Source organism: Meleagris gallopavo, chromosome 4 (assembly GCF_905368555.1).
Source record: "Meleagris gallopavo chromosome 4, MGAL_WU_HG_1.1, whole genome shotgun sequence".
NCBI classification, from domain to species: domain Eukaryota; kingdom Metazoa; phylum Chordata; class Aves; order Galliformes; family Phasianidae; genus Meleagris; species Meleagris gallopavo.
Genome location: NC_139407.1, coordinates 26,881,973 through 26,905,945, shown reverse-complemented (window position 1 = coordinate 26,905,945; position 23,973 = coordinate 26,881,973). Strand labels below are relative to the sequence as shown.

Below are 23,973 nucleotides of genomic sequence, written 5' to 3'. Positions count from 1 at the left end.
TGTCTAGGATTCATTACTTGATTTCATTCCTAGTTGACACTTACGTTAAGCTGACAGCTTCACTGTTTATATAAAGGGGAATGTTTGCTTTTTCTAACTCTTCCTTGGAAATTCTGGCAGCACTAATGTTTGGTTCCTTTTTTTTTTTTTTTTAATCAGTTCTGTTTTGATAGGGAGTGGAAAACACAGTCTGTTTGTAGAGTTCAGTGATATGCAATAGCCTAAAATTCTATATGGGAAAGAATCTAAAGGAGGCTGGTGCTAGCTTACTTTTGGCAGAAGAGCTGCCCACAGTTCCTGCAGTGGTGACGCCTCTCCGTGAGAGAGAACCGGACTGCACAGCCTGAGCAGCTGTCCCCTCCCTCATCCTTCACCCAGTGGTCGGCTGCTGACCGGCCCGGCTGATCACTCACAGACCAGCTGAACACTCGGCCACGGCCATCCCCAATGAGAATTCTGCTGTGATCCCTGGAGGAAAAAAGCAAAAGCATTTCCATGACAATTATGGCTCAGTAAGGTACAAATAGCGATAGCAGATTTTAGATGTCAGAATATTTTATGATGTTTTAATGACCAAGATAATAACCAGTTCTCTCAACAAAAACAAACAAACACACACAAAACAGTATTATGCAAAGAATCTGCATCCTTTGACAACACTGAAAAAATGCACTGAGTGATCACCTGTGAGCTACTCACTTGGAGATGCCGAGGGCGGTGATTTCTGCTGGATGCGCGTTATCTTTGCGATCAAATGCCGTGTGCATAGTTAGTTTGCTCCTAAACACCAACTGCCGCTCCCATCGGTATCCTAGAAGGGAGCAGGAAGGAGAAAAGGAAAAAGACAAATCTGCTCGTTCACATTTTTATACCCTCCTCCCTCCCCAAAATATCCATGTGCATCAATTTGTAGAAAGGAAACATCTTTATCTCCCCAGAGGCTGATAACTCTGAGAGATCACTTCCCACTCAGGGAAAATACACTCCCAATTGCTCCCCAACACATCCAAGGAAGAAGAAAATGCAATGAAAAGCAGAGTCTCGCATTTCACCAAATGCAGCTGGCAGTTGTAGAGAACAGTGACATTCAGAGTGGAGCTGGCACTGAAGACCAGCAGGACTGAGAGTGCTTCATTAATATCATTGTTATTAATTTTGTCTGTAGCCAAGATTGAGATTTCCAACTGTGGTTCATTTTCTTCACAGCATCCCCTACGGTGCTGTGTTTTGGTTACGTGACTACAACAGTGTTGAGGACATAGCAGTGTTTGAGGTACTGCTGAACACTACTTTCACAGCGTCAAGGTTTTCTCTTTTTTCCCCACTCTTCCTCACCTACCAGCAAGTAGGCTGAAGGTGTACAAGAAGCTCAGAAGTAACACAAGCTGGGCAGCTGATCTCAACTGACCAAAGGATATTCCATGTCATATACAACATCATACTCAGTAACTGAGGGAAGGGCACTTTCTGGTAAGGAAGCTGTTCACTCCAAAACTGGCTGCACGTCAGTCTGCTTGCAGGAGGTGGTGAGAGCCTTTCCATCACTCATTTATGGTTTTTTTTCTTCCTCTTTAGTTTGCTTAGTAGACTATCCTTAGCTAGACCTTTGAGTTTTTGTGCTTTTGCCCTTTTGCTCTTCCTATTCCCTCCCCTCATCCCGTTGCAGTGACAGCAAGTGAGCAGATTAGCTGCCAGCCAAGGTAAACCCAACACCATTTCTCAGGAAAAACTCAAACAATGTGCAGCCTCAACACAGAAACTTCTCACAGACAACTTTTGAATTTATCAGCCATCACTGCTCAAAACTGCAGAGCTACGGCTTTTTGGGTCAGTGCTAACAGCAAATTTATCCAACCAAGGAAGCGTACTACACTTCTTTTACCTGGTTTAAGCTTGCTGTAGTGCCGTGCTTCAGCATAGCTGGGGTGCAGGTGGTTAACCTGAGCGTGGGGATGTATTTTTGCTTGTCCTTCAGAATAATTCACAAAGATAAAGCCATCTTTCTCATCCAAGCTAAGCTGGTCTGACCATCGCCTGGAGTCATCTGAGCCACTGTCTGCTGACCATGCTGCTGCCACTCTGTTTGAGGCTGACCTCGGTCTGTGGCTGGTGCTGCCTGGCTGACTTTGGCTCTCCTGCAGTTTCACATCCTGGCCAATGCATGGATCATCTGCGTCAGAGTCACTGCTGTCTTCTTCATGGGCTTCCTGTCCTGAATTCATGCAACAGAAAAGAGAACATCGCTAGCAGGACTGCTTATAGGCTAAGCTTTCTTCCTTGCTTATAGGCCAAGCTTTCTTCCTTTCTTGCTGCTACACTGTCTACAACCGAACAGGTGCCACCATGGCATGACTAAAGGGAAATTACACGTGGGAATCTCAGAGCCTTTGCAGAGATCCAGCACCCACCACAGTAAACACCAGCAGGAATCACCACATTTTTCATCTCTTTGGCAACAGAGGTTAGTTCCTACAATAGCTGTTCTGAGGTAGGCTGGGAAAGACACAGTGAGTACAGCTTTCAAAAGTGTTCAAGTTAAAGAAAAATTTAAAAAAATTAAAAATTCCTCCTGTCACTCAGGAAAACAGTAAGCAGTCAGCAGTGATGAGACTCAGGACAACACAAGGCAGATGTTATCAACAGGCTTAACACGATGCAAAAACACAGCAGTTCAATACATTTATATTCTGTTACAAAAAAGCTGAGCTGTGCAATTAAAAGCATCCTATGAGTATCGTAGGATCCACATCCAAGTCTAGTTCACATCTTCAACACGAAGATGAAAAAAAAGGAAGATGAGATGAGTAAAGCACATGCCCATCAAGCACAGACCATATTCTTCGGACCACAGAAAACACTATGGCATGGCTGGCACTCCTTATGTAAAATTCCACTGATGGAACATCAGGTTGTTAACTCTGCTCTTAAGCTATAATTTTATTTCAAAATAGAGAAATACGTAGCCTTTGGACAATGGTAGTATCCAGTAGGTTCAGTGATAGCAAAGCAACCACAGGAAGGAATTTACTCTTGTCAGAACAAAAGGAAGGATGGCCATAGTTTTCCTTGCTCACAGCAGCATGAAATGACAGTATGAAGTGGTGAATGAGAACTCAGACACTTCATCATGTCCAATGGATGTCTATTTTCCACTGAGAGAAAACACTTCTATCATTTTCTGCCCTGCACAACCACAGGATTTTATCTATGTGAAGGGGAAATTGGATAAAAGGCAAATACCAAACTGTGGGTAGGAGACATACCTATTTGTGCTTCTTGGCAATCCTCTTGCATTTCCAGCACCTCGGCAGGCTCTGGAGCTGGTGTTTCTGGTACTTGCAAAAACTCCATCCGCCAGAACTGGAGGGACAAGGGATAAGCAAACTGGCAAATATGGAACTCTTAGCTTTCTTCCCAGCTATTGCTAGAGTTAAGAGGCATTATTAGAACTGTACAATTACACCAGTAGTACAACAGGCAGGTTGCTTCTTTTTTTTCCCCCCCCCCCCAAGGGTCATAGGAGGTCAACTACATAAATGCCTGAATGACAGCTGAACAAGCCTTGTGCTATTATTTAACGCTTCAGCTGTTCAAATAAAAAATCCACTCCATACTGCAATCTGACCAGCAGACTCTAGTTAAGATAGATGCAGGCACGCACACGACAAAATAATGAAAGCCAGGTTAGGCTGGCAGTGAACAGAGATGCTCTTTTTATTTTTCCTTCTTTTTCCTCTTTTCTTGCCAGGCAGCAAAATGAATTACCTAAAAGTGTGCACAATAAAAGCAGAGAATAAAAGCTACAAACTCCAGGCATAGAAGCCAGTGAGCTACAAGTGGCTGAAATATAATATATATAAATGAAGCACCCCAGAACAGCAGGACCACATTCAGTACCAGCCAGGATGCTGAACTGGAATTTACTTAACTATTACAAAGGTGTAAACTTATTTTTCTAAGCAGTGGTTCCAAGTACGTACCCGTACAACTCCATCTGAATGTCCTGTCACGATGACATTCTGGGTATCCCACTCATTCATCTCTGACACAAAACAACACATGATTTGCTGGCTTCGACCAGTGAAAGTGTTCACACTTGCAGTGGGACTGCCATTAATACTCCATACATGAATATAAGTGCCAGCACATGATACAATATCCCCCTGAAAATACAAGTAACAACTCCATATGTGAAAACAAATCTCAGATTCTGTTTCAGCAAAAACATAAGCCAGGTTTATTTGCATAGGTCAGTGTTATCCCAAGCACAGATACAGGTTGGGTGGAGAACGCCTTGAGAGCAGCCCTGAGATGAAGGATATGGGAGCATCAATTGATGAAAGATTGAATATGAGCTGGCTATGTGCACTTGTAGACCAGAAGGCCAACCATATCCTGGGTTGTATCAGGAGAAGCATAACCAGCAGGTCGAGGGAGGTGACTCTGCCCCTCTACTCTGTTCTCGTGAGACCTCACCTGGAGTACTGCATCCAATTTGTGGCCCCCAACAATGGACAAGAAGGATATGGAGCTGTTGAAGCAGGTCCGGAGGAGGACCACAAAGATGATCAGAGGGCTGGAGCACCTGCATGTGAGGACAGGCTGAGAAAACTGGGGCTCTTCAGCCTAGAAAACAGAGGGCTCTGGGGGGACCTTATAGCAGCCTTCTACTACCTGAAGGGAGCCTTCAGGAAAGTTGGGGAGTGACGTTTTATAAGGGCAGGTACCAAGAGGATGTAGGGAAATGGTTTTAAACTGTAAGATGGCAAAAATTTAGACTAGATATTAGGAAGAAATTCTTTACTGTGAGGTTGGTGAGACACTGGAACAGGTTGCACATCGAGGCTGTGGATGCCCCTCTCTGAAAGCATTCAAGGACAGGCTGGATGGGGCTCTGAGCAGCCTGGTCAAAACAAAGATGTTCCTGCCTATAGCAGGAGGATTAGAACTAGATGATCTTAAAGGTCCCTTCCAACATAAACCATTCTATGATTGCAGCAGCGACTTTGAAGTAATTCCTTTTCAGGCTGTTTGAAATCCTAAATAAAACTGTAGGATGATATACTTTTTTTTTTTTTTTTTTTTTTTTTTTTTTTTTAAGACTGTACACAGAAAAACAGACTTAGTAACAACCTGTCTGCTGAATTTATAGCATTTACTAAGTAGATCAATTCCTTTATTTTTCACCAATCTACAGCATATTTTAAGTACCTTCTCTTGCCTGTTTTATGACTCAGCTCAAACCTCCCATCTTTTTCACTGACACGTGCTTCATTAAAATTCATGATTCCTTCCTAATTGGGAAAAGGGCAAGAAACAGTCCTTTCATCTAGTGCAGAGGAGAAGTAGTAGCTGTGGTTTAAAACACCAGCAACACTACAACTGGATGAACAGCTAACAAACAGTGCCTCTTACTATCCTCTTCTTCTCATTACAATTTATTCCCAATACCAGGTAATAAGTTTTAATGTAAATTACGCAAGCTTCCCCAAACCAATGGAAGAGCCTAATTTGCTCTTGCTAACACTCCCACTGCATATGGATGTTTGTTTCTTACCGTTAATTCATTTATACAGAGTGCTGAAACTGGAGCCCTGTGACCTCGAAGCTGTGTAAGAAAGGAGAGCTTATTCAAATCCCAGATGATGCAGGTGCGATCCCGTGAGCCACTCACGATGATGTGATAAGCCAGTGATGCTGTTAAGCATGTGACAGTGTCAGTATGACCCAGTAACGCCTGCAAAACGGAAGAAAGAAGGAACATGCTACAATCAAAAGAGAACACAGAAGTTGTTGTATTAAACCTAAAGAGATTCAGTCAACGTGAACTCAAACGCTTTATCAGAAGGCCCAGCTGGACTAAAAGTATTTAGTTGGTGACTGCTTCCACAACTGAAATTGATAGGAGTCATTTTCTGAAAACAAAAATTCTTTGTAAATAAGAACTGGCTCCTACTTAAAAACCTGTTGGTGTTTGAGAAAAGACAAAGAAAAGAAAAATTACAACTAAGACGACAAAGTTCACAGCAAGGAGGATAAAATTACAAACATGTGCTTTGAGAAGACCCCTACATTTTAGGCCTGAAGTAACAATTGAATAGAAGTGTGGAATATAGCTGGATTTCTCCTATTTACCAAGTTACAAAGTCATCAGATAAGCTACAGCAACTGGCCTTGCACTTACTTTGTCCTCATTGACAAAAGCAGAGCAACTTAAATATGTCACCCTGAAATTCAGGATACAGTGTCTTATCTTGCAGTAACTGTTAGCAAAACACTTCTGAAATACAGCTTCAGACAATCAATGTTGGAGACCAGTGCTGAAAAGTTAATTACTAATTCTCTAAATTTGTTCATCTAAGTTTTAGTTGAAGTTTTCCACTGAACAAAAAAACAAAGTCCTATTGTTAAGATACTAACAGGAAAAGTGACACAATCTGGCTACTTAGAACAAGACGTTTTGTTTGTTTGTGGTGGGTTGGTGGTGTTTTGTTGGTGTGGTTTGTCTTTTTTTGTTTTCATCTTGTTTCTTGGCTTTTTGTTTGAAATACACACATAAGACTTCCTCTGCACTTATCTGCAACTGACTTAAGAACACAGGTCCTTTCCTCATTGCGTTCAAGACTGATGTTTTGAATTCACAAAACAAAAACAATGTAAAGGTAGCCTGAAGGAGTATTATTGCACTCCACAAACAACATGTTCTTGCCCAAAAAAGCAAAGTTTGCCCAGAAACACAATTTAAATAACTCTACAAGAAAATAAAGAAGTAGAAAAAGTAGAAAAATGAACAGTAGCGACAGCCTCTTTCGCTGCCCTCCCTGTCAGTCTTCAGATGGGGGTATTTTACAGAGATCTCTACAGTAACATAGCTTACTCCATAGAAAACACATCTGCCTACTTTTTTAGATTTTTTTTTTTTAATTAAAAAATATTAAAATTTACTTTATAAAAACATTGCTATTTTATTTCCCATCTTTACAACAAGCTCCACATGGTCAACAATCCTCAAAATGATGAAATTTTTATGATACATTTTACCTATTTTCAGTGTAGGTCTCTACTGGGACTATTCAGATTTCCAAGTCTACTCAACTCACAGTTTCAAAGCTTACAAACTTCCTTTGATTTTGGAATATCATTTCCCTAATTGACATCTTTGTTGTATTTTACCTGTTTCAATGTGAGGGCTTTAGCTTTTTCTTTGGAGATGCCCATTTCCCACACACACACCGCTGTGCTTGTTCCCCCAGTGATAACCAGCTTGGGACTGGGACAAATGGCACACAGTATCTGACCCCACTCTGACAAACATTCATAAACAATTACTGCCTGGAAATAAAGAAAACAGAGAAGGATTACTTGCAGTATTAGAGTTAGGTGTGAAAAATACAAAAGCTCAAGTGCCATCCTGCAAACTGAACCATTAAATAACCAAGATTTTGCTGACATGTTTTTCTCAAATGTAAATAATTCCAGGCTCTGCCATAAGATGCCTCCTGAGGGAACACAAGAATTGAAATTTAATTACATGATTTAATTGATCTGGGTTTTTTTTTCTTTGCAGTCTTGTTAAAAGTTATTATGAATTGGCTTATATTATTCTGCTCATGTTCTGATGAAGAAAATTGGATTGGGAGAAAGAAAACACACAGCACAAAAAATTTTATCAATTCATATGCAAACTAAGTTTTCACCTTTAGATTCCTTTCACTATTAAATAGTGATTTCTTTTGGTACATTCAGCACTGAAATGAATTTCAGAAGACAAACCTTGTCCGACTCGTAGGTACCCAGTCTACAGCTGAGGTCTGCATAGCCCCAGGCAAAAGTTTTATTCCATGTAGGAGGGATGAGAACCTTATTCTGTTCAACAGCCAGAATGCCTTTATCGGTACACACAATCTGTCCCACAGGCTCCTTGAGTTCTAAAAAAGAAGATAGTTATCTTTTACTGAAGAAAAAAGACTGATGCTGTCCAATCCTATTAAATATCAGATGCTCCACAAAAAACAAATATTTGCATTGCTTAAACAATTGCTCTGGTCCCACCTACAATGCTGCAGGAGATGTCTTTCAAGCCAAACAAGGCACAGATGTAATCCCTTTGATGCTTCTGGGCATTAAAAGTGATTGTGCCATTTTCAACACTATTAAAAGTAATTTTTTTGGTATCAATGCCAATGTCTTGGTCAAACATTTCCACAGGTTGCATTCTTAACCAGTGATCTATTTGCTGTTTTAAATTAAGTTCTGCAAATTCTGAAGAACACTTATTTGTTTCCTATCCTTGAGTATAGCCCTGCCACATTCCGTGGAATGGTACATCCTTCTCTCCAATTCATTTAATCAATTAAGAAAGAAAATACCATATAGCATTTACCTACTTTGCTGACAGTTAACTTTTATTCACTCCAATGTCAGAGATAAACAATGTCAGAACCTACTCCTTCGGCCACAGCACAGCTACCAGTATCCCTTCCTGCCAACATTCTCAGCATTTTTTGCATTGAAAAATTGGAAAAAATGCTCCAAATACTGTGGTTTTACCTTTCACTGGTGTGAGAGATGGCCGCAGGTTGTCCAAATGATGGAAAAAAATCTTGTCACCCGTGGAACCTGGGGGCACAGAGGTTCCTGCAGCTTCCCCATTCAGTCGGCTTCTAACACGCTTTGGAGGGTGTGGTTTTTTGAAGAGCTGAAAGTCATCAAGAAATTACAGGTTTACAGGAGCACAAGCTAAAGATCAACAGTGCTTCACTCATATTCTAAAAATTCTAGAGATCAGCGGTTAGCAAGCACTACTTAACTGTTCTCTGCATTCATGGATTCACTGTTGGGCATCCACTAATAGATTACAGCAAACATTTTGGTAAGACTTCAGCAAAGAATACAGAATCCAACTGTGATATATAAGCAAACCATTTTTTGCTGCCTCACACAAAAGTTTATCAGATGGTAAATTCATTATAAACATTTTGATGGCAAGTGTTACGTATTTACAGTACCTAACTTATGAATATAAATCTTTACACATATTTTGTAAAATTTCACCTTCTTTGACAATAAAGTTGTAAGAGTACTAAAAGAAGATCTGCAATTTCAAGGCTGAAAGTTATTGTGTGTGTTTTTTTTAAACCTCTCAGCATATTCAAGGTACAGGAAACATACATAAACCTGACATAGTTGGGCTGTAAGGATGCACAAATGTTTCTACTGCTCACACCAAGGCAATGGGTATGAAGGGCAACAGCAGGACTGTTTGCCTCAGCCCTCCCTGCACCACATCACACCACCCCACGGCTGGTCTAACGATGTGAGAGAGGCACATCATTTTTTATTTTTTATTTTTTTTAAGAGTAACTATAGAAATTAATTTATCACACGAAAATGGCACTTTCACTGTTGCCCTCTGTCACGTCACGTGTTACATTTTTAGCAGCAATATACTTATTTTTTCAGTATTTTTTTTTCTAAGTTGAACAATGATGTCATAAATTTTTTAATCTTTAATTTATGAGTGCAAAACAGAAAAAAGACATTTCCCCTCTTGTTAGCAAAGCCTAAGTTCTTTCTTCGTTGAGAAACAGATCATTGCACATCACTGGAAGAATACGAACAAACATTCTCAAGAAGTTTAACTCCTCAAACACTTTCCTCTTCTGTTTCAATACATTTCAGCCCATGTGCAATTTCACAAATAGAGATTCTGAAGATGGTGTACCTGCTTTGGTATCTGTCCAAAGTTGTTAATGAATCCTATAGTAGCTGTCTCTTTTAATGGATCATTGATGTTATATATATCCACTTGCCCCTCATAGAAGAGATGGTGAAAGACATTTACAGCTTCTACTGCAGCAGGACCTTGCTGTTTATAGCCAAAGATCAAGTCAATCCACTCATGCAGATGTGCACTCACAAAGTCACATTCCAGAGCCTGAAATACAAAGGACATGCACTGAAATTAGCCACGTCAGTCACTAGTTGAGTCTACTACACATGCCATAAAGAAAAAAGCAGAATACACTCATATATTCTCAGTATGTTTTGATAAAGCTTTTTCATTTAAACTCCTGCCTCAATTTACTCTCTCATCAAAAAGGAAGAGAAGGAAATGCCAAGTCTGCAGTTATTTGTGACAAATAGCCATTAGCTCAGAACTCATGGACCAGATAGCAGCTGTGACTGCATGAATCAAGTCATGTTTAATTTGCAGCATAAAGGCACAACTGAAGTTTTCTACTGCCATTAAAACTCAGATTACCTCCCGGTGAACTCTGATAAATTCACGAGGGTCTCCTTTTGCCCACGGAGGAAGTATTACATCTCCAAGTTTAGTGCCATTTTGTTTGCAACCTATAAAACAAATTAAAAAAATTGGGGATACGCATTAAAGCTACATAGCAACAGCAATGGTTTTTAAAGTCAACAACAACAAAATCTAACATCTTTGTTTTATAAGGAAACATCTTTAGACTTTGTTTAAATACTGCCTTATCTTTAAAGGTCAGGCAATAAAACCTAAAGATTTCCTACGTAGTTGTTCATATACGGTATTTTGCAAGAGTAGAAAAATAGGAATCACTCAAACATTCCTTACTGGGGTTTTTGAAGATGACAATACTGTTTCTGTTAATACAGCTTGCCCTGAAACAGCAGATACTCAAGCAGCTGTGGAGCTGGCAGCTAAAGCCATCATTGCACCAAGGCACGTTTCTCATCTTTTCTTGACCTCTGTGTTATTCATGATGTGAAAACGAGTAAATGCAACAGCTTGAATTTTAGAGAGGAAAAATTTTTTGCTTAGCATGTATATAGCAGCAGACATGTCAGCTGGGTGTATTTTGAAGGAAAATAAATCCTAGTACTAGATGGTTTATCAGCAAATTGCACTGACAAGCCTTGATGAAACAGCTTTTGACTGCGGATTTGTTTTCCTTGAAATAGAAACAGTTTGTGTCAAACAACTGAAATGTTGTTTTACACACGAGAATAACTACACGACAGTACAGCTAAATATTCATGTACTGACACCGCTGAACTAACAGCTGTGTGCCAAAAGCTTCACACCGAAGGACTCAGTTGTGCCCTGGGTACAGTCTGGCCACACACAGTCATCTGGGTTCCAGAGAGCTCACTTCTCATTCTGAACATTTAATGCTGGCATGTTTAGACTACTGAAAACCTATTCAACCTATTTGTTAAGACTTCCCAGTTATATTCCCGTGTTGCCAGCTGTTGCTGAGAGACGATCTGCACTTCTTACCAGCTCAGAGGAACACCAGCAAGCTTCCAAGTTTACAGAAGTGTACAAGCAGTACAAGCAGTATCCTACATTTCTTACAAAATCTCATTAGGCTTTGAATGCTTTCCTCTCTATTTGGGAGCAAGGAAATAGAATGGGAGCAGGATAAGTATGAAATAACACAAATTGAAGTATCCCACCTTAGCAGTTCAGAACAAAAACCAATTCCTACTGTTGTTCTAAATATTGGTTGAAAAGTTTCTTTTGTCTGGTGATCACAATCTAAACTTATCAGATATTGAACAAACAAGACCAATACTGTTACAGTCATGGCCATACCCTCTTACATGAAATACACTTGGAAGATGTTCTGCAGGTCTTTTTTCCCCATTCGTTATCGCTTTTTTAAGGTTGCACTTCCAATCTCTAACAATACATGCTGAACAACAGATCTGAAGCTGCTTAAATGTACCACTCAATCTTGCTTATGGCTATTAGACTCACAGCACAGAACTGAGAAGAGCTTAATGCCTCAGTTATGTATGACACACATTCCAAAGAATACTTAACTCCTATGGCAAATATATGTGAAATTAGGCTCCTAAATAATTATTGTTGTAAAAACTAAGAGCCACATTTCAACAAAACTTTTAGAAACAGTTAAAGAAGTCCTAAAAGTGAAAACTGTCAAACAGATTTTGCAAAGTCTGAAAACACTAACGAAGATGATATGTAACATAATGAACTAATATGCTGCATATAGAAAAATGGAAAACAGAGAACTGCAGGTAAAATGTGATGATCTGAGTGTTTCAAAGTGGTTTAACTAAAAATAAATAAAAAATTAAAAAAATCACCAAATCGACCAGCAAACAAAACCACCCCATCTTAAGCTGAAAACTTTGAGTAGTTAAACTTCTTTCTTAGCAGTTGTCAGAACAAACTATTCATTAACTTCTAAAATGAACACTTGCTGTTTGAGAAAATGAAGTAGATAAAACTGAAAGAAGGCATTACGAAAGTAAATAGTAACTTCTGCTATATTCTTACTGATGAATCAATGAGCTCTGTATCACTCAAACTTTTAAAAGTAGTATACAAACATGGAGCCATCTATCCTTTCCTCATGTAGTCAGGTGCATCATATTCTTCCCACTTGATGAGCTTTTCTCATGTCAGACTGCCTGCAACGCATTCACAGTGGTAGCAATGCTACCAGCTGCTTTGCTTACCGAGATCAAAATTGTTGGAATTGAGCAAAAATTCAGGGAGGTAGAAAAATTCTGGGATGAGCTCTTTCACGTCTGCCATGTTGTGCTTTGATGCTGAGTACCAGGCCTCTCGCACACTGTGAAACATTCGATCTGCCAGGTCAAAGTGACCGCCCTGCAGGACAAAAGGAGAACCATCAGATCAGCCCATTAGAGTACCATGGCTGAGAGGAGAACCAGAACACACATACAGAAGGTATCAAGATAGAGATATCTTCATAATGTTAAGAAACACACACAATCCTACTTCAAATTTCAGTCTGGAGAAACATCATCCCAAAGAAAATAAATTTTTCTTTGCTTGATGACTTCCGTGTAGGACCACTGTTATGATCCCAGCTCCCTCTCAATCCAAAAAATCCAGGCTCTGCAAATTTTGGTTTATTTTAACACTCAGAAACAAACTCTTGGGATAGAAGTATTGGTTTAAAAAAAAAAAAAAAAAAAAAACTTAATTTTGTGAGAAGATATTAAGGAACTGGCATACAACTCTTTCAATAGCAGACTAACAGAACTTGATTAAAAATGTAATTTTTTTTTCACAGCAAAATCATCCTTGGTTTTTGCCTTGTGTTATGTTGTTCATACATTTACTCCAAACATTCTAACCTCATGAAGAAATGTGAATTCCATTGCAACCCCTTTTAAGTAACCTCAAAGATTTTTGGACCAATCCAACCTGCAATCACTCAACTGAATTTTTTTTTCTAACATGTTTTATGAAAAAAAAAAAAAAAAAAAAAAGAGATAAATCTCATTTTTTCATGTAGACCTCTAATGCATAGCAGGAAAACAATATAGGAAGTGAGGTCTTATATTTTTTTACCTGTAGTCGTAAGAAAATCTGCGTAAAAGGCTCCATCCGGACAAGATAGGAAGCCACTATCATGGCAGATGAATAGTGGGTCCCATAATGATAAGCTGGAGTTTCACCTGCAGAAAATTAAACATCACGCACATAGAAAAAATAAAGCAGTTAGGTGAAGCAATTACTAGTGACAGTACTAACTAGTGCTGCCTTGTATTTAATCTGTGATTGAAGCATTACAAACTTAAGAATTTCCTAGTGCCTCTATTTCTTTTGGATAGTAGCAAGGAAGTGGACTTCCTGAGCAGGAAATCATACATCAAACTCAGAAATGAAAAAGCTCAACTGCTGCTACTGCAGAGGTATTCACATTCCTCTGTACAACTTACCACCTTTTCAGCAGCGCTCAAACTGTACTAGTTAAAGAGACAACTGGATGTGTGTTTCTTCTGTACTTGCCCATTTCTAGCCTTTAGACATCGTTTAACTGTTTTGAAAAACAACTGTTTTGTCTTTATTTTTATATATAAACACATGCTAGTAAGATTTAAAAATCAACAGTATAACAATACTCCTTTGCTTCTAATTTAATATTTGTTCATAGGTCCTAGAAGACCCACAGTAGGGCTCTGCATATCCAGAAGTCTTGAGTCATGCAATTAAAATTCACAATATCCTCCTGAAATGTGGCAGGCTCGTGCCTGTCTCCTCATCCTGCAGCATGTACTACTTCTTACCATTGGGATCTTCCCAGTCTTTGTATCGTTTCTTGTACTGGGCCAGCCTGTCTTCTGTTTGAGCTCCCATGGGCTTCGCCAGGTTTCTGAATGTCTTGGGATTTGTAAGATCCAACTCCTTTAAAAATAAAACAAACATCAATTCAATTTTAAAAACACATGCTTTCCCTGTGGACACAACATCCTTCAAGATATACTTCAGAAAGCTAATGCAAAAACTTACTGCTGCACTCTTGCATGCTGCTACAGAAAGGAGATGCAACTGCCTTAGTAAAAGTGAACATGTGGGCCTTCACCTGTCCATTAGCACCCATAAAATCAGGATGGGCAAGGGCCTTCCTGCAGGAGACTGCCAAGCACCTCTACTATCCTACCCACTGACCGTACGGGCTGGACATTACAAAACAGATGAAAATAAAAAAAAGGCAATAAAGATGCGCCTTGGTTTTACGGAGGTAGTGCAAGCCAACTGTAATACTCACAACTCAAACACATAAAAAAGTTACTATTAGGCTGATAGTATGTTTTATTTACCTCTCAATCAAATTACTATTAAACTGATAGGACATTTTATTTACCTCTGAATCATAGTCTGCGAGGACCCAGGGAAAGACAGGGTACTGCATGAGATCATTGTAGGATCGGCCCGCCAGGGTGTTTAAGTGCATCAGGTACTGGAAATTACTGATTTCTCCTCTCTGAAGGAAGACATAACAAAGCTGTAAAAACCCCACTTCACAACAATCAACTGGGCTGTCAAACTTCTCAGGAGCTTGCATTAGCTCTCTCCAAACACAGGAAACTTACTTCAGTATTACAATGTCCAAATTCTATTTATACTTTTAAAGATAGAATCATTTAGTATTTCACGATGAAATACACCCAAAATTAAATATAATTTGAGCATGAAATATAACCAGTTACAGTACTGAGATACTTTTTTCTAAAGCAGTACTTGTTCATAGGATGTAACTCAGTGTACTAAGTATATATCACTATAAAACGTGCAATTAAAAAAAAAAAAATGATTGCACTTACTTCCCATCTTTGAGTAACAGATTTTTCTCCCACTAAAGTGCTAAGCAAGCCAGACCTAGTTAGAAGAAGAAAGTACATTTTCTGACTTATCAATAGAATCTGAGTTGCATCTTCATAAGACAATTCAAAATGCCGAGACTAAAACTTCCAAATTTTTACAATCAGGCAAAATGGATTTCATTCTTTTTTGCTTTAGCAGTGCACATTTTATTTTTGAGCACAGACTTAAAACAATGCACTTTATGCATACAATTCAGTGCACATTCAAACATACCTGACAGGCTGCTACTGAGGAAAATATCTAACAACCCAGAGAAGCCAAATAGTTTTGGAACTTCAATTCTTTCGAAATGTACCAATAACTTTAATCTGTGTATTTATACGTAAATATAAATTTATGTAAAATATGTATTTATTTGTAGGAATACATACCAAAAGTGTCAATGATGCAAGAACATTTAAAGAAGTTGGAGCATAAAATTAGTATTTATTTGGCATTACCCAGTTATAAACAGAGGTTTATACAGGAACTCCCCAGTACATCTGGACCTTAAGGTAAGCATCACTGATTTGAAACCAAGGAGATAAAGGGCTTATAAGGAACAGCAAACCTTACCCTTGTTCTACGCTGGTGTTTGGCCTCTGTCCAGACACCGACTCTGAACTGTCAGTTAGAGATGGCACCACAGCCAAAAACCTGCACCGACAGGTAGAAGGAGATTACCATTAGTGTGCCTGATGTAGGCATCTCTTCTTAGAAATGAACACGTCTGGTACAATTATTTTGTTCTGAGCAGCTGTGTAACATCTTTAACAAAACCAGAACATCCCTTCTCTCCCTATGTCCACACTCGCTGTCACAGCTCTCACACAGACCACATGCAGTAAGTTCAGCATACAAGCATTAGCGCTTCCTAGTGGCTCTTTGGTGCCATGCTATATTTGCTACAGAGTTAAGAACTGCCTCACACCAACTGCTTGCAATCTTGTCACCCAATCATTGCAGGCTCAAATATGACTCAAGACAGATACTTGCAAATAATCACATTAAATATCCTAACTTAAGTTACTTTACAATACCTCTGATAAACTTTATTTCTGACCCCTTTTTGGAAAGCGAGAAGATAGTTTCGTCCATCTCCTGAGAAAACTTCAATTGCAATTGGCTGAAAACAAACAAGACAAACAGGTCACCACTAACACATCCACTTGTCACCTTCAAAGGTCAGAAATAAACCAGTTTGGCTATGTTGAGCTACACACGACACAAAATTATTGCAATGCGCACTCTGCCTAGTGTGGCCAGCTGGTCTATTTTCAGAACACTAAAATCCACTAATTCACCCATTTAACTAAGTCACAGTAGACCAAAAAGTTCAAGATCAAATATTTAGACTTGTATTTCATCACAATGAATAGCTTTCACTTGCCAAATAATCTGCAGCCAAGTTACCTGCAAAAGGTATCTCCTTTTATGTACTTCCTTAATATCTTCATATGCAAAAATGCTGCATGTTCTTTTCAGCTGACTTGGACCTTGCCTTGCCCCCCTTGGTATGATTGGCTCATGCATCCTGCAAACGAGCATAAATAGGAAAGTGATTAAAAGTGATGCATTGTAAGAATCATTCTTTTCATTCATATGAGAGTGCAGACATAGGAAGAACTTGTTTCACAATAAACCACACCATGCTTAGTATTTTGTGAACACAGGAGGCAACTGCTCCTGAGATTGTCAGCAATTTCGACATTATTTTGTAGTTGACCCCTGAACAAATTTCAATAAATATCTGCTGTTTGCCTACTAAAGACTGATGTAACTCTTTATTCATTCACTCACTTTGGAGGCAATGTCTCAATGTCGCGTATTTCTCTGGTGGCCGTCATGGTGAATCCATCAATTACATAGAAGTGCTCTTTGCCAAAGAGGAGTAGCCCTTCACTAGTGTCAAGGCCCTGAACACGAGCACAGCGGTACATGTGCTGAATCTGAAATGAAAGAGGCACTTAGCAAAAGTAGGTCAACGAGCTGAGACTCAGACCATTGCTCTGTTAGAAGCAATCCCAGACACTGCTTTATTATGCGTAGATGCAGTAAAAATTTTGCTTTTTTTCCTATTTATTGAGAAAAACATGACCTTGGCAATAAGCAACTGAGAAGGTAGTTTAAAGGAAGTTTCCTCTGTATGATATAGATTGGTAAGTTTACTAACTTACTCATACACATATGGCTTCTTGGGCATATTCTACAAGCTGTAACCAACTTGACTGATCACAAATTTACTGACATACTTCAGACAAGACGAAATAACCAGAGCAGCCTTTCAATGCTGTTCTTAGGGATAAAATATTCACTGTCCAGAATTTTCATTCTAATGATAAGAACAATTGATCAGTTTGTAAAGTATTTATATTTTCAACACGCATTTCCTCTTTCGGCTCGTTATGCCAACCAGGTCCTACAGCTGTCCTCCGCTTACAAGTCTTATGAGGAGCGGCTGAGGGAACAGGGACTGTTTCATCCAGAGAAGAGGAAACTCAGTCAAGACATTATAGCTCTCTACTACTACTTGAGAAGAGGCTGTGGTGAGGTGGGTCTCTTCTCCCACATAGCTAGCAATAGGACTAGAGAGAATGGCCTCAAGTTGCAACAGGGGAGATTCAGGTTGGATGTTAGGAAAAATTTCTCTCTCAAAGGGTAGTCAGGTGCTGGAATGAGCTGCCCAGGGAGGTGTTCAAGAAATGTTTGGATGTTGTACTGAAGGACATGGTTAAGAGGGGAGGTGTCGGTGGAGGTTGGACTGGATGATGTTGGAGATCTTCTCAAACCTTGATGATTCTATGACTCAGTTCTAGGACAGGTTTGGTTTTCCTTAGCAGGTAGGAGGTTAAAAAAAGTTTCCAGTACAGTGTTTGAATTGAAGCACACATTTCTTATCAAAGATATTATAAGAAGCACCTGATGGAATATTAAGCAGATGCAGCTGCAGATCAGGAAAGGCATTTAAGGATGTTTATTTCTGCTCTCTACATGCAATGCAGAAATTCCAATACAGTAAACACCGTTTGCAGTACACAATACCTTCTCTCCTTCTTCAAGAAGTCGAAGCAAAGTTGTATTGTCAGTCTTCTCTTCTTCATCAATCGAACTGCCCTCAACAATTTGATCTTGTGACTGTTCCTGGTTCTCATCATCTCCTCCATCAGGAGCAGAGCGGGACCGTTTCAGAGGAGGCTTCACTAGGCCTAGAAAAGAAGAATGAAGATAAAATTAAAAAAAAAATGAGAATTGAAAGATCACTGCGAAAAACCTCTTCAAGTTTAAAATTGCTGATCCAATGCTAAGGCAGAAAACAGAGCCCAACATGTTTATCTCAGTGCAAATGTAATGGAATATATAAAGGCACACAAATTTACAGAAACTGGAACAGGACAGAAGAAGTGATCTAACCTTTGACTCTCGCAATTGTGTCCTCCCCATGTTCTGGCTCCTGCTGAGTGGTTTCACCCACTGTGTTTTCCTCTATGGTGTCCTGGAAGATGGCAGGGTTTCCAGATGCCAGGCGCATGTAGTACTCCTTACTGTCATAACTTATAGCCCTTCGGTAGCGAGCAGGTTTCTTAGAAATAATTGCACACAATCACTTGGTCAGTCAAGTCTTCTCACACATTTCAGGGACATGGTGAGCAGCATGGAGCATGCCTACAATATGCTCTGTGCATGTGCAGTGGTACACCAAAACATATGAGAACAGGGACTCCACCCTGAATCCAATCAAATTTAAGGAGAGCTATTCAGCCACTGAATTAACAATGGGTTTGTGGAAAAGCCTGCTGCTAAACCTACAGCACAGGAAGTACTGAACTTGGTTATCAGGTAACAAACAACAGATGTCACAAAAGACAGGTGGGATACTTTTGCTGAAGCCTGATAGATCAAATGGATATTTTCTACCCTCTCAGCGCTCCCTGCAGCACATGCAGCTCATTCATTAGACAGCCAGCTGCAAAACTAGACAGTGGTCTGAATAAACTCAACGAAAGATGAAAATAAGTGAAGCTGACATTGACTGAAAGAGATGAGAACTTGAATTTAAGGCTCAAAAATTAACTACTTCAGTTTTTTCTTTCATTAAAACATATTTTGAAGGTCCTCATGAAACTGGGATAAAAGGATCCACTTAGAATTCATCAAGAATGATCAGTAACCACAATGGATTACATTGCACTTCATTATGGCGGTGGCATGGCGTTGGTCTTTTGTTTAGCATGTTAATTCTTAAATTCTTCATTTAATTACAGAGGTAATACTAGAAATCAAAGTAGCATCTAAATGAGGACACTGTCAGAAACATCACTGCAGAGGCAAGCTGGGATAAGAGCTATTACATAGCCAAGAACTTCCCTCAAATTAAAACAAACTGTTGCACCTGGATGGAAGAAAACCCATTGATTTTATATACTTCAGTTGAAAGTTTTCTTCTACAAGAACTGTTTAACCCAACACCTCTAGAATGCCCAGTCTGCGAACACATTCAGCTCTTCACAGATAAAAGTTTTAACTTCGTAGCACAATTTCCCATTATTTCTGATATGATATTGGGATAATTAAAAAATACTACTGTAAGTACAGTCCAGTGCTTTAAATTGTGTGCTATTGCAGAATATCAATTGCCATTTCAATTACAATTTTAACTTGTTCACTTCTGCAGTAGTATCTGGAAATACATAAAATGTGATTTTCTTTTTCTGTTGTTGTTTATCTGGACAATTATGCAGTGGGAAACTAAAAGACCCTTAAAAATAAATCAGGTCTATTACAAGTACATGCTTGGAATGACTAAGTGATTGGCAACATGGAGATTCATTACTTCAGGTCAAACTGGCTGCCTCAAAACTAGAAGATGTAAGGTACTGCAATTTAATTTGCAGACTTATGCTCAACTAAGCCTTTGCTCCTTTAACACTTCAGTGGTAACAACTGATGTGTACCCTAGAATGAAAAATCCAAACTAGCCCTATTAACATAAGGAAAGGGAAACAGCAACAATTTGTATTTCATATTCTACATAATAATAGCTTTCATTTATTTGTGTTATTTTACTGTTAAATGTATTTCAAAGGGAGTGAGTACATATTGCGCACTATACTTAGTGATGGGCAAGGCTGTGAATGTCACTTAATAGACAAGTATGTAACATGAAAACGCCTGCAGAGCAGCCAGTTTTAAACAATTCTGTTACTTTTAAGCTAGAATTCATATTTTGAAACAAAGCGTTAACATCATTAATAAAAATTAAGACTTGGAAAGAAAATTGACTGCGGTGCTAACAAAAATAGATCTTTCAGCCTACGATCAAAAAGGGGAAAGAAAAACCTGCTCAGCAGACCCTCTTCAAAATAAACATTCATTTTCCTAGCAGGTGCTTCCCACCAATCCTATTGCCCATTACTAAACATTTTCTATAGACCATTAGTTCAGACCCCAAGCCACAACTCTGTACACAGTGAGAACAGTGACAGCACAGCCCAACACAGCCTGTTAGTGCGCAGCAAAGAAGGGAAGAGCTACAGAAAGTTGTATTTAGGTGAAGGCTGAGGAGAGCACAGTGAGGTCCTCTAATGTGAATACTGAAAACAACATCTTTAGGCCTGGAAATACATACTGAAAGAGCAAGTTGAAAGCCAAATGTAGAAGCCTTGTTAAGATTGCCCAACATGCAGGAGAAACAAGAGAAGTTGTATTTATTTGACATTCTTTCAGTCAGTGTATTTGTTTCTTTACCTTTTGAGGAACGGTATCATCAGCTGTCTCAGGAAGTCTACTTGAGAGGTCAGACTGAAAACAGGGCATTAAGTATATGCATCAGAAAAAGAACACTTTTGAGAAGAAGGCATGATGTTCTCCATTGTGTGTGAACTTAACCATCACTAGAGCTAGTCTGAGTCAGACTGGAAATAGACAAATACACCTAATAGTGTAAAGTTGGCTATACAGTGTTTTTTGTTCACACATCTTAAGTAAACTTAACATTTATTCTTGATTAGAGAAAAAAATAACCTGTGTGCTCCATTCTTTAAAAGCAAACGGGAACTAATTGCCAAGCTTTCAAAGGTTACGTGCATTTCTGTCTAAGTGGTCCATGTTCATGGTCACAGATTTTCAGTGAAAGCACACCCAAACCAATGCCCATAGGCCTGCTTGGTTTTTCCATTATTTCTTCGGATATGTTTAAGTGTTCTTTAGCACTAGGCCAAGAATTGAAACAGAAATCTCCCATGCGTAAGTACGGCATTTCATGGCTTCTTTTTGCTAGTGAAGATGCCTCTGCTGCTCACCAGCATGAGCACACCACATCATATTTTGGAACAGGCAGAGGTCTCAATTTCATTCCATTTTGAGATGTGAGAGGTCTAGTCCACTCCCTAAACATACTGTGAAGAACCACCAGATCTTACCAATCATTTAGGACTTACAGATATGCTGATAAACCAATAGAGTAAAATATGCATCTTAAGAGCCACTTAAAAAAATATATATATATTTTACAGCAGGGCATAAAATTTCTCTCAACAAATCTTGAATTACTTACCAGCAAGTTTGTTTCCTGCTCAGCTTCAGGCATGTAGGGATACTGAGTGTAAAACATGTCATTTCGCACCATCTTCTTCCTCATTCGGCAGGGCCCCTCAGTCATCTCCAACATCCACTTGTCAAGATGGGAACCAATGGGAGGACCCCACAGACCTCGCTCTCGTAGTAACTCATATTCAATTTGAGACCATTCTTCTGTCACATATTTTAATGCGTTCTGCTGACGCTGGATACAAACATGTTTATATAAAGCATTAAAAGCTATGTCTTTAAGCCTGTATCTGATATGAGCAGATGTTTTCCTTATACTACAAAAAGTCTTGTAACTGAAATTTCTAAGAGCATTAAAGAAATACTCATTAGAGTAATACACTCTAATGAGATTTCCAGTCTCAGCTACTGTAGAATCAAGGTTCATACTGTAATCCTCTAAGCAGAAGAGGAAAAAGAGGATAAACAAACTGCTTTTGATTTTAATCTGTAACTGAATGTATTTGTAAATAGCAAATACGAGCACATTCAACATTAATACATTGATTTTGAAAAGGGATTTTAGGAATTTTGGATGGTTTTCCTGCAACACTTAAACAGAACAGAGAAATTAAATGAAGCAAAGCTTATCTGGTGGAATTTTGCTTTCAATAACTTATTCCTGCAGAATAAGCTACATTGAACCAAAGGACTTTGGGGACGCTTGGAATAAAATCCAGGGTACAGTGATTTGTTTCTAGGAGGCACAGAATAGCCATGATCTATTACCACATGAATAGAAAAAGGTATCACAGAACTGTTTTTATGCTACTATGAAAGTTATGTTTGCATACAAAGTTTTTCTCTATCTTCTTTTTCCAAGAATCTTAAGTAGTATTTTGAAAACAGAAATGAGATAGAAACATGATGGCTTTCTAAAACAGTGTACAAAACCTTTAAGATTTAACTTAGGTAGCACTGCTGCAACAAAACCAAAATTAATTTTCCTCATTTATTTGACTGCATTAAGAAAGCATCCTTAAAATAACTGTATCTATACATTGAAGTGTGTCACCATCAACCTTCTAATACTTCATAAGCCACATACTGAGAAAGAGGAGCTGTACAACCTAACGTGTCAAAAACACAGTTTCAAGTAATTCTCTCAACCATACCTCCTGATATTCTTTATACTGCATATCAACGAGGTCTCGAACCACTGCAATGTGAGTAAACATCCATTGGGAAATTTCCTAGTAGAAAGATAAGGAGATGGACAGATTCAGAGTTCATAGAAGCAAGTTATGGAAAAAGCTATAAATGAATAACCATTACTTGCTCACAAAAACTATCTGCTGAAAAAATGATCTGGACTAATTTTAAACTACTGCATGCAATGTATTTTCAAGACTGTTTTATGGTTTTGCTTTCTGTGAGTGTTTCCATGGTTTTCTTTGTTTTTACAGCAACAAACTCATGCACAGGGATACAATTTAAGGGAAGTGGGCAACCATTAGCTAAGAATTCAAAGTATGTGACTGATGGTACAGAACATTCCCAAATAGCTAAAAGAGGCACTATCTGAGAAATATTAAACTACTATTCTTCATTTTCTAGTAATATTTTGTAGATGCTGACCAAATTTGATGGAAACCCTAACAGCATCTGTCATACTGTATGGAAAAACACCTGCTTTCACACTTTGCTTCCTGTAATGGCATGTCTGGTAACAGATGTTCCCTGCTGAGCTTGGGGATTTCTTCATTTTCACTTTAATGTGTGTGCCTGTTTACCAGGAAAAGGACTGAGAACGCTGAGCATTCTTTATTAAATCAAAGCCAGTGTATAACTCCCAGATGAGTAAGTGAACTGGCGAGTTTCTTTTCCATTTACACAGGGCACAACTCCTGATGAAGTCAATAGATGTTACACATTTCCTTATGGCAGAAACACATCTGCCTCCAATGATTTGATGTCTCCTCACTATTTCATGTGCTTATTACAATGAGAACTCAACCCTCCAAAACTTTCGGAACCTCTTTCCTTTGTTTTCTATGTCCTAAAGACTTTATACGAACTCTTCGCAATGCTCCATCAGGTTGTGTCCTACTGAGAGTACAGTTTTCTCCACTAGTCTTCACTTTCTAGACAAGCAACTACCTTGATACACATTACAAAATGCTGTGATAAACTGAATTTAAGACCCAATTAACCAGAGCAGTTGAGCAGAAAGCTTAAACTCTTAACATACTGTTCCAGGTAGGCAGATACACCTGCTGGATTAGGCCACACAAAAGCAAGAAAAGACA

At 38.9% G+C, this 23,973-nt stretch overlaps 1 protein-coding gene across 7 annotated transcripts in view; it reads right to left on the bottom strand.

The window, feature by feature from the left end:
• WDFY3 (WD repeat and FYVE domain containing 3) overlaps positions 1–23,973 on the bottom strand; it is a 143,528-nt gene that overhangs the window by 3,904 nt on the left and 115,651 nt on the right. For 6 of the 7 annotated variants that reach the window (XM_085222605.1, XM_085222608.1, XM_085222609.1 and 3 more), the window contains 25 exons: positions 22,840–22,917; positions 21,693–21,920; positions 20,885–20,938; positions 18,551–18,719; positions 18,182–18,345; positions 16,940–17,088; positions 16,553–16,673; positions 16,180–16,265; positions 15,716–15,796; positions 15,100–15,154; positions 14,640–14,759; positions 14,062–14,179; positions 13,343–13,449; positions 12,478–12,631; positions 10,265–10,356; positions 9,725–9,937; positions 8,551–8,698; positions 7,774–7,928; positions 7,174–7,332; positions 5,558–5,737; positions 3,981–4,163; positions 3,264–3,360; positions 1,883–2,212; positions 700–811; positions 271–468 (listed from right to left, as the gene is read on the bottom strand). In XM_085222605.1, the coding sequence (XP_085078731.1) occupies positions 271–468; positions 700–811; positions 1,883–2,212; positions 3,264–3,360; positions 3,981–4,163; positions 5,558–5,737; positions 7,174–7,332; positions 7,774–7,928; positions 8,551–8,698; positions 9,725–9,937; positions 10,265–10,356; positions 12,478–12,631; positions 13,343–13,449; positions 14,062–14,179; positions 14,640–14,759; positions 15,100–15,154; positions 15,716–15,796; positions 16,180–16,265; positions 16,553–16,673; positions 16,940–17,088; positions 18,182–18,345; positions 18,551–18,719; positions 20,885–20,938; positions 21,693–21,920; positions 22,840–22,917 (3,551 nt within the window). Of the gene's footprint in view, positions 1–270; positions 469–684; positions 812–1,882; positions 2,213–3,263; positions 3,361–3,980; positions 4,164–5,557; positions 5,738–7,173; positions 7,333–7,773; positions 7,929–8,550; positions 8,699–9,724; positions 9,938–10,264; positions 10,357–12,477; positions 12,632–13,342; positions 13,450–14,061; positions 14,180–14,639; positions 14,760–15,099; positions 15,155–15,715; positions 15,797–16,179; positions 16,266–16,552; positions 16,674–16,939; positions 17,089–18,181; positions 18,346–18,550; positions 18,720–20,884; positions 20,939–21,692; positions 21,921–22,839; positions 22,918–23,973 lie in introns of those variants that run through there. The other variant, XM_085222611.1, reaches the window with a different exon arrangement.